Below are 12272 nucleotides of genomic sequence, written 5' to 3'. Positions count from 1 at the left end.
TGCTATTTTTTACCACAATAGTAACAAAAACAATTAATATATTAATGTTTATTCTCTATTACAACCACAGTGGGAATTCCCTCTCAAAAGAGCTTGTAAATGAAACTGATACTTATTTAACATGTATAGTATCTATTTAATTGTTGACTTTGGGTAAAATTTTATAATTGCTAAGGAAATCGGATGTCATCAGAACAAACAAAATAATGATAAAGAATAATGACTTCAGGGTTCATGTCTAAGGTTTATGCTCACTAGGCATATAACTTTTTTTTTGTTTTTTGAGAAAAGGTTTCTCTGTAGTTTTGGTTCCTGTCCTGGAACTAGCTCTTGTAGACCAGGCTGGTCTCAAACTCACAGAGATCCACCTGCCTCTGTCTCCCGAGTGCTGGGATTAAAGGCCTGTGTTGCCACCGCCTGCCTGGCATGTAACATTGTCATTGATAAATAGGGGATTTTGTTTGTTTGTTTGCTTGCTTGCTTCCTAGTATAGCAAAAGCTCATTGACCTCTTGTGAAATTAGGAGAATACTCCCACAACAGTGCATGTGGAAAGACATGTGTTTTAGTGAAGATTTTACTATCATAGGGCCTAAGGAAGGTATCTTAATAATGTGAGGGGAATACTGTACTTGGGAAATATTTATTTCTCTTCCTTTCCTGATTTTAAGTTAAAAAATTTAAATGATGGGGACTGCAAATTGATCCATATCTATCACCCTGCACAAAATTCAAGTCCAAGTGGATCAAAGACCTCAACATAAATCCAATTACACTGAACCCGAAAGATGAAAAGTGGGAAGTACACTTGAATGCATTGGCACAGGAGACCACTTCCTGAATATAACACCAGTAGCCCAGACACTGAAATTGACAGCAAATAAATGGGACTGCCTGAAACTGAAAAACTGTAAGGAAAAGGACACTGTCAATAAGATAAAACAGCAGCCTACCGAGTGGGAAAAGATCTTCACCAACCCTCCATCTGACAGAGGGCCAATCTCCAAAATATATAAAGAACTCAAGAAACTAGACATGAAAATACCCATAATCCAATTTTAAAGTGGAATACAGATTTAAACAGAGAATTCTCAATAGAAGAATCTCAAATGGCTGAGAATTGTCCAACATCTGTAGTTATCATGGAAATGCAAATCAAAAAACTCTGAGATTGGTATGGATCTTGGTTTATTGGTACAAATTTAAGGTCAATTTTGTTATGTGCATATTTCTGCTCTTGATTAAGGTATTGTGTTTGTGCTGCTTATTTAAAAATGTAATGTATAATTAAGAAATATAGGTTAATAATAATCATCTATAATAGTCAAACTTGTAGTCATGTTAGATTTTCTAGATATACAGAGATGTGTTTTTCAGATGGATAGGCATTCTTCAAACCTACATTAATCTTACAACTGTCAAAAGGGCTAAGATCAAAAACTCTAATAACAACCTATGTTGGAGAGGATGTGGGGTAAAGGGAATACTTCTCTACTCCTGGTGTGAGTGCATACTTGTACAGCCACTTTGGAAATCAGTATGATAGTTTCTCAGAAAACTGGGAGTCAATTTACCACAAGACCCAGCTATACTGTTCTTGGGCATATACCCAAAGGATGCTCCATCATACCACAAGGACACTTGGTCACATATGTTCATAGCAGCATTACTTGTAATAGCCAGAAACTGGAAACAGCCTAGATGTCCCTCAACCAATGAATGGACAAAGAAAATGTGGTACATTTACACAATGAAATATTAATCAGCTGTAAAAAACAATTAAATTTGCAGGCAAGTGGATGGAACTAGAAAAAAAATCATGCTGCGTGAGGTAACCCAAACCCCCAAAGACTCACTGTTTTAGGTGATTTAGGTTATTAGGTGAAAAGCAGGGGATAGCCAGGCTATGATCCACAACCCCATTGAGAAGCTAGGTAACAAGGAGGATACTAGGAGATTTGCAAGAAATTCCCTGGGAAGGGGAGGTGGATGAGATTCCCCTGGGTAACCTGGGGGCAGAGGTGTGTTTTGCGGCGGGAAGGGGATACAAGGATGATGACATGAGAGATCAGCGTTGGTCGAGTAGCATGTGGGACAAAGAGGGTGAGTAATGGAAGAGATATCTTGATAGAAGGGGCTATTTGGTGCTTAGGGAGAGACCTGGTATCAGGGAAACCCTCAGGAATCCACAAGGATTACCCCAGCTAAGAGTCCTAGCCTTGGAGGAGAGGGTGCCTAAGCTGCCCTTCTCTTGTAATCAGATTGATGACTACCCTAATTGTCATCAGAGAGACTTCATCCAGTAACTGAAGGAGACAGATGCAGAGATCCACAGCCAAGCACTAGACTGAGCTCTGAAAATCAAGTTGAGGAGAGGGAGGATAGATTGTGCAAAAAAGAGTGTCAACATCATGGCAGGGGAGCCCACAGAGACAGCTGACCTGAGCTAGTGGGAGCTCATGAACTCTGGACTAACAGGGAGCCTGCATGTGACTGACCTAGGCCTTCTGCATGTGGGTGACAATTGTGTAGCTTGGTCTCTTTGTAGGGCCCCTGGCAGTGGGATTAGGACCTGTTTCTGGTGCATGAGCTCACTTTTTGGACCATATTCTCCATGCTGGGATGCCTGGCCTGACCTTGATTCAGGGGGAGGAGCTTGGTCCTGCCTCAACTTGATAAGCCATGTTTTGTTGACTTCCATAGGAGGCCTGACCCTTTTTGAACAGAGGAAGAGTGGATGAGGGGATGAATGGGAGGTGGGGGAGGGAACAGAAGGAGAGGAGGGGGAGGGAAGTATGGTTGGTATGTAAAAGTAATTTTAAAAATTAATAAAAAGAAAAACTTTTAAATGACTATATTCCATGAAAATCATAATATCTGACTAGACATTAGTTTCTTCAAGGTGACTCATAATACTGCATTAGTTTCAGGGCAGGGCTGCCGAGCCCTATGGGTCAACTTTTAGCTGTTCTTTCAATTTTATTTGCATACTCTTTAAGGATGCTTCCCCCCTTAGTGGCAAAAATTGAGTATTTACAATTGAGACAAAATAGTCCACAAAGCCTGGAATGTTTACTTCTGTATTCCAAACACAAAAAACTTGCTAACCTGTATTCTAATAAAAAGAGCATGCTTCTGCATTTTAAGAGAGGTTTTGATTTTTCTGGGAAGCGAGGCAGCTAAATGTTATAGAGTTTATCTCTTGTCCTTCTCATTTAAGAATCTGATACTAGAAAATTGATTTAGAAAGTTTTTAACAACTTGCCATTAAAGGTGAAATTGTAAAAGCTACAAATCACCTAAAACAGTTAAATGAGAGCACATTTTATCACTAGACTCATCTAATGAGGGGAGTTATTCAATATCTTACAAATGGCAATAAACAGAATAGATGATTTGCAGATGATTCTAAAACTCAAGGAGAATAGTAAGCATTGTTTACCTCATCCTATAGTCCATGATTTAAAAAAAAAAATCTTAAACGGATTTTTAATAAGCCTAATGTAACCTAAAACCAGAAGTGAAGACAGAAAGATCAGAAATCAATATTATTCTCAGCGACATAGTAAATTCCAGGCTAGTTTGAGCTACATGAGACTCTGACTAAAGGAAAGATAGAATGTGTGTAAGATTAGTAGTACCAAAAAAAAAGCATGGTCTTGCTGGGTGTAGTGGTATAACTTGTAATCCCAGTACCTGAGAAGTAGATTAGGAGAGTAGTGATTTTAAAACCAGCCTGAGCTACATAGACCCTCCCAAAAAGGGAACATAGTTTCACAAAATATACTACAAGACTTATAGTATACTTCAAAAACTGTTTTGATAATGGTTGCACTGTGCCCATGTTTAAGCATTATTATACTGCAAGCAATATTTTTATGTTCTGTGAATTCCAGAAACTCAACATAGCAGTTTTGACTTAAATATTTCAGTGAATGCTAGAAGTCTACATTTTTGCACAACATGTGTTCAAAAATGGAATGAGTAATTCTATTAGCTCTGGTTCCCTTAGAACTGATTAATTTTGAATTTCTGTCACTAAGCACTATTTGGCCATCTCCATTCTGAGTACTAAATGGTTATCATGGATGTCAAATAGAGTTGTGCTATGCGTGACCCACAGACTGACCCAACTCTTTCTGACAAAAACAAATGGAACACATTTTATGTAGCATAAGACTTAAGACACTAGAAGACATGATTTCTCAAAGATAATATGAAATTCTCAAAGAACTAAGAAAAATACTTTTGTACTGATTGTAAGAGGAATAAGGATATTGCTAATGTTTAAATGGAGGCTACACATTGAAAGAAGAAAGAATGGAAATAATAGAATAAAGAAAAGGAAAGATGATAGATAATAGATTCTTTGAGAATTTATGTAATACAGGTTTTAGACACTAGATTTGCAGTTGACATTAGTTAATCCATTTCAATTCATAGCTTTAAGTAGGAATTAGGAGTTTGATGATAAGATTTATTTGTTCCCTATACTTAAAGTAAAATGTTTATTATAAGTAGCCCTTCCTTTCTTGAAATAAAACTGTTATAAAAAAAACTTTTGTACTAAATTCTTCTTGGAAAATTAGAGAAAACAGTAAAATATTTATTGTTGTATTTACTATAACTGAGAACCCACACTTAAACTAATATTTTATAGTTTTACGTTCCTTTTTAACTCATTCAGTGGAGAATATCAAACTTTCTCCCAAGTTGTATGATAATTCTGTTCTCATATTACTCAGAATTTAGGACAAATGTGCACTAAACATAGAAATAAAGTTTTGTGGTGTTAATTTAAAAAGGCTGACAAAAGGAAAAGAATCACTTGCCCCTTCTACCATACATGATGGTCACCTCATAAATGTGTGATACAGGTTCTGGATTTTAGAAACAGGTGGCATTATAATGGATTTCCCTCTGCATTATCTATCTATCTGTTTATCTATCTTATCTATCTATCTATCTATCTATCTATCTATCTATCTATCTATCTTTAGTCAATCAATCAATCTTTCATATCATCAATTTTCTTTCTTCTATTATTTCCATTCTTCCTTATTTCATCATCTAGCCAACATTTAAACATAAATAGCCTTATTTTTTAACTATCAGCATGAAAGTATTTTATTAGTTCTTCAAGAATTTCATACAATGCATTTTGGTCATATTCACCCCTCTTCTAACTCATTTCTGATCCATCCTCTTTTCCCTACCCACCCAATTTGTGTCCTCTTAAAATAACATCAAGTCCAATTTTTTACTTGCAATGGAAAAGTCTGATTTATTTTAAAGATCTACTTTTCCTTTTAATTTATGAGAGAGAGAGAGAGAGAGAGAGAGAGAGAGAGAGAGAGAGAGAGAGAGAGAGAGAGAATTGTGTAGGCCGCATGTGTGCTTGTCTAAAGGAGGTTTGAGGTCTGGAGTTTCAGTTACAGAAGATTGTAAGCTGTCCAATGCTAGTATTGGGATCTGAATTTCTCCTTTGAAAGAGCAGTATGCACTCTTAACACTCTAACCGTCTCTCCGGACCCAGAAAAATATTATTAATAATATATTTTGGAGGGATTTTCTAAGATAAGAGTTCGCTATATAACAGTCCTGGCTTCCTGGAACTAGCTCTGTAGATCAGGCTGGCCTTGAACTCACAGAGACCCGCCTGTCTTTGCCTCCCGAGTGCTGGGATTAAAGACATGCGCCACCACTACCCTGAAATAATAATGTTTCAAGGTAAATCAGAAAAACTGAAAAGATCAGTTCTAAATTTATCTGTAGCTTTGCTTGCTGAACTTTTAGGTAGTAACCCTCTGCCCAATGAACAGGCAGCAAATATATACTCCCATTCTGGAGGTTACCCCTTTTTTCAGTTTCTTCTTTGTTGCTTTGACAAAAACACTCTGACAAAGGCAACTTAAGGGAGAAGGATTTATTCTATGTCACAATTTATGCTATAGTCCTTCATGCCGGGCAAGTTACAGAGGCAGGAGCTTGCACCTGCAATGCATCTGCAAGCAAGAAAGAGAGGGCAATGAATGCATGCAAGTGTTCAACTAGTTTTCGGGATCTTATACAGTCCAGAATACTGTTGTCCAAGAAGTGTTCTCACTGCCATTGGGTGTGTTTTCTGCATCACCTGTGCAGAGAACAAGTGTCTAGGGTGTGCTTGGATTAGAACCTCTGTATCGCATGCCTCCTTCCACAGTTCAGAAAACTTTGAGAAAGAGAGCACACGAAGACTGCGAGAGCCAGAGGTTGGGGAAGACAGGTGAAACCGTGTCTTCTGGACATGACAGAATCACAGCACAAGACCTGCACAGCATCAGTCCAGTTAGCACTGCAGCATAGATGCAGGAGGGGCGTGGAAGACTACACCACTAACTGAGTAGCTACTGACAATTGATGGGTACTAGTGCAGGGTAAGTTTTCTTTAGGAATATCATCCTTGATAGGTTAAGTATGCTTCAGTGGGTGTCTATGGGCAGCACAAACTGCACTCTGTGAGTTACTTAAAAAGATAAGGACATAAAACAGGGAGAGTGATGTAGAGGAAGATCTAGGAAGAGTTTGAGGGGAGAGATGAGTGGAAAGTAAATATAATTGAATACACTGTATACATTCACGAAATTCTCAAAGAATACATTATTTTTTTAAAAAATACTGTTTTTTTTAAAATAGAACCTTCACAGGCATGCCCAGAGGTGCACAGGTGACTCAATTCTATGAAGCTGACAATTAGCATTAATCATCTTCTAGCTCTGTTGGTTCCTTTTCTTTGCAGAAATTTTTACTTTGTTATAATCTTTTTTTAAATATTTATTTATTATGTATACAATATTCTTTCCGTGTGTATACCTGCAGGCCAGAAGAGGGCACTAGACCCCATTACAGATGGTTGTGCGCCACCATGTGGTTGCTGGAATTCAACTCAGGACCTTTGGAAGAGCAGGCTCTTAACCTCTGAGCCATTTCTCCAGCCCCACTTTGTTATAATCTTTTTTGTCAACTCTTGCTTTAATCCTGAGCTATTGACATTCTATTCGGGAAATCATTACATGGGCATCTTTGTTGGGATATCTTCCTTATGTTTTTATGAACTTTTAAGGTTTTGGATCTTAAATTTAAAATCAAATTAATTTGGAACAGAATTTGTACAAAAGGAGGCACAAGAGCCTTGATTCTCTCATGTACTTGCAGATAACTTGTGTACATGCAGATAACTTGTGTTCCCAGCACACTGTGTTAAAAAAGAATGTCCTTTCTCCAAGGGCTGTTTTTGCTACATTTATTGAGAATCAGTTTGCCAAAAGTATATTTATTTCTGTGTCCTCTCTTTAGTACCATTGGATTGTTTTGTCTATGTGGAGCCTTTTTGCATATGTGTGAATTTCAACATTTCACTTGTACACTACTGTTCAGTATGTATGCTGGCTTATGGATTTGTTACATAATGCCCCTGTTATGTAGAGATACAATCCTGCTATATGTAATTTATTTGTGACTTCTATTGTGAAGGGATATTTAATTAAATGAAAGGATTTTCATATGCCTATTGATATAATCATGTATTATTTTTTTACATTTGAATCTATCATTACGTTTTCTGAAATACTTATATTGAACCATTCACACATTCTTGAACTGAAACCAATTTGATCAAGATGATTGATATTTTTAATGTACTTTTAAATTCTATTTAAAAGTATTTTTGTTGAGTAATAATGTATTTATGCTCCTAAGAGATATTGGAACAAGTTACTTTTTAGCTGTATTTTTTCCAAGTTTTAGTAACACAGACATATTGGCTTCATAGAATGACTTTTGATGTAATTGCTTCTCTTCCTATTTTATAGATTCTTTTTAGGGAACATTGGTATTATTCATTCTTTAAAGAGCAGCAGGGAATCTATCCAGTCTTATCTTTTTTCTTTGTTGGAAAACTTCTTGCTACAGCTTCAATATTGCTACTTGGTACTGATTGATTAGTTATGCTTTTGGTTCAGTTTTATAGCATATATGTCCACCTATATATTTTCCAATATATTTACATGTAGTTCAACAAAATAGTCCCTAATGAGTTTCTGGATTTCTAATTAGTTTTTAAAACTAGTTTTACTTATTTGTCATTTTTCTCCCTTTCTTTTGATAAACTTAATAAAATGGTTCTCCTTATCCCTTTTACAATAACCACCTTTAAATTAATTTTTTTGCTGTTTTTTGTTTCTATTTCATTTATTTTTCTGTACTATTTGTTATTCCTTTTGTACTGATATGGAATTTGGTTTGGGCCTTGTCCTTATAAGTCCTTGGGACACATTCCAAGTATTTATTTAAAATTTCTCTATTTGACTAATATAGACACTTTCATTTGATTAGAAGAATTTTATAATTTCTACCTTGACTTCTTCAATAATTCACCAGTCATGAACTACTATGTTGTCTAACCACAGCATGTATGAATAGATAATTTAGTTTCTATTACTATTGATTTCTGTTTTAATTCCATTGAGATTATATATAAAACACAACAAATTATTGTATTTTAATTCAATAATAATTTCTCTGAGGCTAAATATATGGGGCATGTTAAAATGCTGATAATCAAGTGTGGATTCTGCAGCTGTTGAATGGAATATTATATAGAGGTCTCTAAGTCATCTTACTACATTTAGTATGATTCTGATGTTTCTTATCTAATTTTTGGCATTGAAGATCTATCATTTTCAATGGGTGTATTTGAATTGGGGTATTTAAGTTACCTGCCATTATTTTAATGAGACCTTATGACTAGTTGTGGATTTATAAAATTACGGATATCAGCACTGGAAGCATCTACATTTATAGTGGTTGTATCTTCTTTTTATGGTGTGGAGTCCAAATTCAGATCCTTGCCCATGCCAGGCAAGCATTTTACTACTTCCCAACCCTTAGTTATATCTTCTTCATGAATTCTTCTGTTGTTCAGTGTATAGTGACATGTTTTTGTGTCTTAAAGTCTATTTTGCTGGTTATGATTATGACTACTCCTGCTTGATTACATTTGCTTGGATTATCATTTTCCATATTTTCTCTCAATCTGTTTCTTTGCAGAGATATTATTTTCCTGTAAACATCATACTTCTAGAATATCTTAGCTCAAGTAAATTCTCTGTGTCTTTTAGTTGGAGAATTAAGATTATTATACTCATTGTAGTAACTGGGTAGTAACTATAATTTTATTCTTCTTTTTTCAAATATTCTGAGTTTTATGTTTTGTTGTACTGGTAATGTTTGATTCCTTTCCTTTTCTCATTTGCATGTCTACTCTTATAATGGGATACTTTCGTTCAGGAGCAGTCATGCTAGTCCCTATGTTTCTTCCTCTTCCGAGCAGAGGTTTCCTTAAACACCTCCTTAATGGTCATCTAGTGGTCCTGCACTCCCACAATTTATGTTTCTCTGAGACCATATTTCTCCTTTTATTCTGGAGGGTAATTTTGCTGTGTATACTAATCTTGGTGGAAAGTTGTTTTCTTTGGGAATTTGAAAGGCATCATCAGTGCCCTTCTGTCCTTGAAAGTTTCACATGAAGTGACAATCATCTGTCTGGACCTGGTGGGTGGATTCAAAGAAGGGTGGAGGAGGAAGGCACAGGACACGACGCTCCTGGGAAGATGCTCCTTAGATCTGGGTTGCAGCCAGGAGAGCCTTAGGGCAATCAGACTGCAGCCACCAGGAGGACCCCTCTGTCCCTAAAGCCCACCAGAGATTCCGGCACAGAAAAGCCTCAGATTAGGTCCTCCGGTAGTCCTGTAGTGTTAGAGGTTGATTGAGTCCCACACCCTGTGTGACCCCCCCACGGGACGGAAGCACCACTGTATTTAAAAAGAGCTGAGAAGAAAGAAGTGTTTAGTCGCCAGCTGGAGACTAACGGATGCTCAGCTGCACTACATCCAGCATGCCCGGGATGATCTGCAAGAACTCGGACCTGGAGTTTGACTCGCTGAAACCCTGCTTCTATCCGGAAGAAGATGACGTCTACTTTGGCGGTCGCAACTCCACGCCTCCGGGGGAGGACATCTGGAAGAAGTTTGAACTGTTGCCTACGCCTCGGTTGTCACCCAGCCGCGCTTTAGCGGAGCACAGCCAGGAGCCGGTGAACTGGGCTACCGAGATGCTGCTGCCTGAGGCCGACCTAGGGGGTAACCCGACCGAGGAGGATGTTTTTGGCCTGGGAGGACTCTGTGGCCTCAGCAACAACCCGGTCATCCTTCAGGACTGCATGTGGAGTGGTTTCTCCACCCGGGGGAAGCTGGAGAGTGCGGTAAGCAAAAAGCTGCCAAACGGCTCTGGGTCCCTGCCCGCCGGCCGCAGCACCTCGGCCCCTAGAGCGACTGCTGCAGCCAGCTCTGCGGGCCACGCGCGCAGCGGAACAGCAAGTGTGGGGCGTGGGAAAGCCGCCTGGCTCACAGAGCTTGCCCACCTGGACTCAGAGTGCATGGACCCCGCTGTGGTCTTCTTCCCAGCGAACAAGCGCCAGTGGGTGCCCGTACCGGCCATCCCCGCCAGTGCTGGCGCTGCCGGCACTGCAGTCAGCCGTGGTAACCGCCAGGCCTCCAGCACCCCCAGAGAGAACATCCTGAGCAACTCAGGTACTGAGAAAAAAGATGAAGAGGAAATCGATGTGGTCACGGTGGAGGAGACCCAGTCCTCCAAGACTGTCTCCAGGCTCCCCACCGCGGCGCGTCCTGGGAACGCAGCTCTGGGCCCCGGGCGCGCGCAGTCCAGCGAGTTGATCTTCAAGCGCTGCGTCCTCATTCATGAGCAGCACAACTACGCTGCGCCACCGTTGCCCTGTGTGCACAGCGAGGACGCGCCGCCGCACAAGAAGCTCAAGAGCCAGGCTTCACTACGGCCCCTCAAGTGCATCCTCCCACAGAAGCCTACAAGAGTGGCTCCCCGCAACTCAGAGTTGCAGGACATGGAGCGTCGCCTCAACCACAATATGATGGAGCGCCAACGCCGTGACAATATGCGCTCCAGCTTCCTGATCCTCAGGGACCTTGTGCCTGAGCTGGTGCACAATGAGAAGGCAGCCAAAGTGGTCATTCTGAAAAAGGCCACCGAGTACATTCGCACCCTGCAGGCTGATGAGTACAAGCTCCTGATGGAAAGGGAGATACTGCGCGCAAGACAACAGCAGTTGCTGCGGAAAATCAAATACCCTGAGATATACTAAATGTTTCTGAAATGGACAGTTATTGCTACTTTGCACATGTTGACTTGAAAAAAAGAATGTTGGTTTACCTTCATATTGGCCCCTTGTCAAGTTTTAAGCTGGATAGGGGCAACCCATGCAGTTCTAGTGGGGCCTTGGAAAGTCTAGGAATAGGATGCTAGGTGACTTCTTTCTTTCCTTCAATCGCAGTGATGGTCATGAAGGTTCAGGATAGTTGGGAACCTTGGAAGGCTGTTGAAGTCGTGTTTACTCCAAGTTTCCAGAGTCACTTCTTTTACAGGAGTCATTACATTCCAATAGATGCCACAGAAAGGGAGTCCTCTTTGGATGTCCCTGGGGGAATATTTCTGTAAATTCCATCGACTCGCCCACCAAGAGGTCAGTATTACACTGGAAGTTCACACCTTAGTATCGTAATAACACCTCAATGTTTGAGGAGCATGTTTTGTATACAGATATATTGTCAATCTCTGTTACGTACTGTACTAATTCTTACACTGTCTGTGGTGTATTTTAGTATGATGCTGATACGTAACTAAATTTGATATTTATGTTTACATATGAAAATGAAGAGTGAAGGTTTTTAGGAGATAAGACTTTATCGCTTTTTCAAATTAAGAAACTTTTTAAAGAAATTATATATGTATATGTATATTCCCTTTTCTCCAAGTCTTTCTGTAAGTGTATTTGTTCATGTGTGATGTGTACAAATGAGTGAATGCAAAGTTGTGTGCTTAATTTCTACAAAATATGTGCCCTTTGAAATACCTCATGTTGTTATGAAATAAATAGCAATTGAATGATTTTTGAAAGAAATTTCCTGGTGAGAGAAATGCTTTTTCAACTAATTAACTTGCCCTTAAATGTGCTTTGGCACTTCTGCTTCACAGATTTTAATATTCTTTCTCTGATCTGCACTGTGGTTATTTAGTCATAACATGCTGTAAAGAGGTTCTCTCTTGGTCAGATTCAATACGAAATAAAGACTTGCATATTCATGACTTTCATAAACTATGGGGGAAATTTCTGCTGTATTCCGCCGAATAGGTGTAATATAC

The 12272-nt window shown here is 39.0% G+C and overlaps 1 protein-coding gene across 1 annotated transcript; it reads left to right on the top strand.

Annotated features, from left to right (window-relative positions):
* The first annotated feature begins 9295 nt into the window (after positions 1-9295).
* Positions 9296-12067, top strand: LOC126492964 (protein S-Myc-like). The gene has a single exon (XM_050129665.1). It carries the CDS (start codon positions 9910-9912, stop codon positions 11212-11214), a length of 1305 nt encoding a protein of 434 aa, XP_049985622.1. The 5' UTR covers positions 9296-9909; the 3' UTR covers positions 11215-12067.
* The last annotated feature ends 205 nt before the right edge of the window (positions 12068-12272 follow it).

This window comes from Alexandromys fortis, unplaced genomic scaffold (genome assembly GCF_014885135.2).
Source record: "Alexandromys fortis isolate MF-2015 unplaced genomic scaffold, M_Fortis_MF-2015_v1.1 scaffold_318, whole genome shotgun sequence".
NCBI lineage: Eukaryota > Metazoa > Chordata > Mammalia > Rodentia > Cricetidae > Alexandromys > Alexandromys fortis.
The sequence above is the reverse complement of the archived record's forward strand: the minus strand, read 5'-3'. Positions and strand labels throughout refer to the sequence as shown.

Excerpts from the sequence above, each read along its gene's own strand:
- LOC126492964 (XM_050129665.1), top strand. The coding sequence starts at position 9,910 with ATGCTCAGCTGCACTACATCCAGCATGCCCGGGATGATCTGCAAGAAC.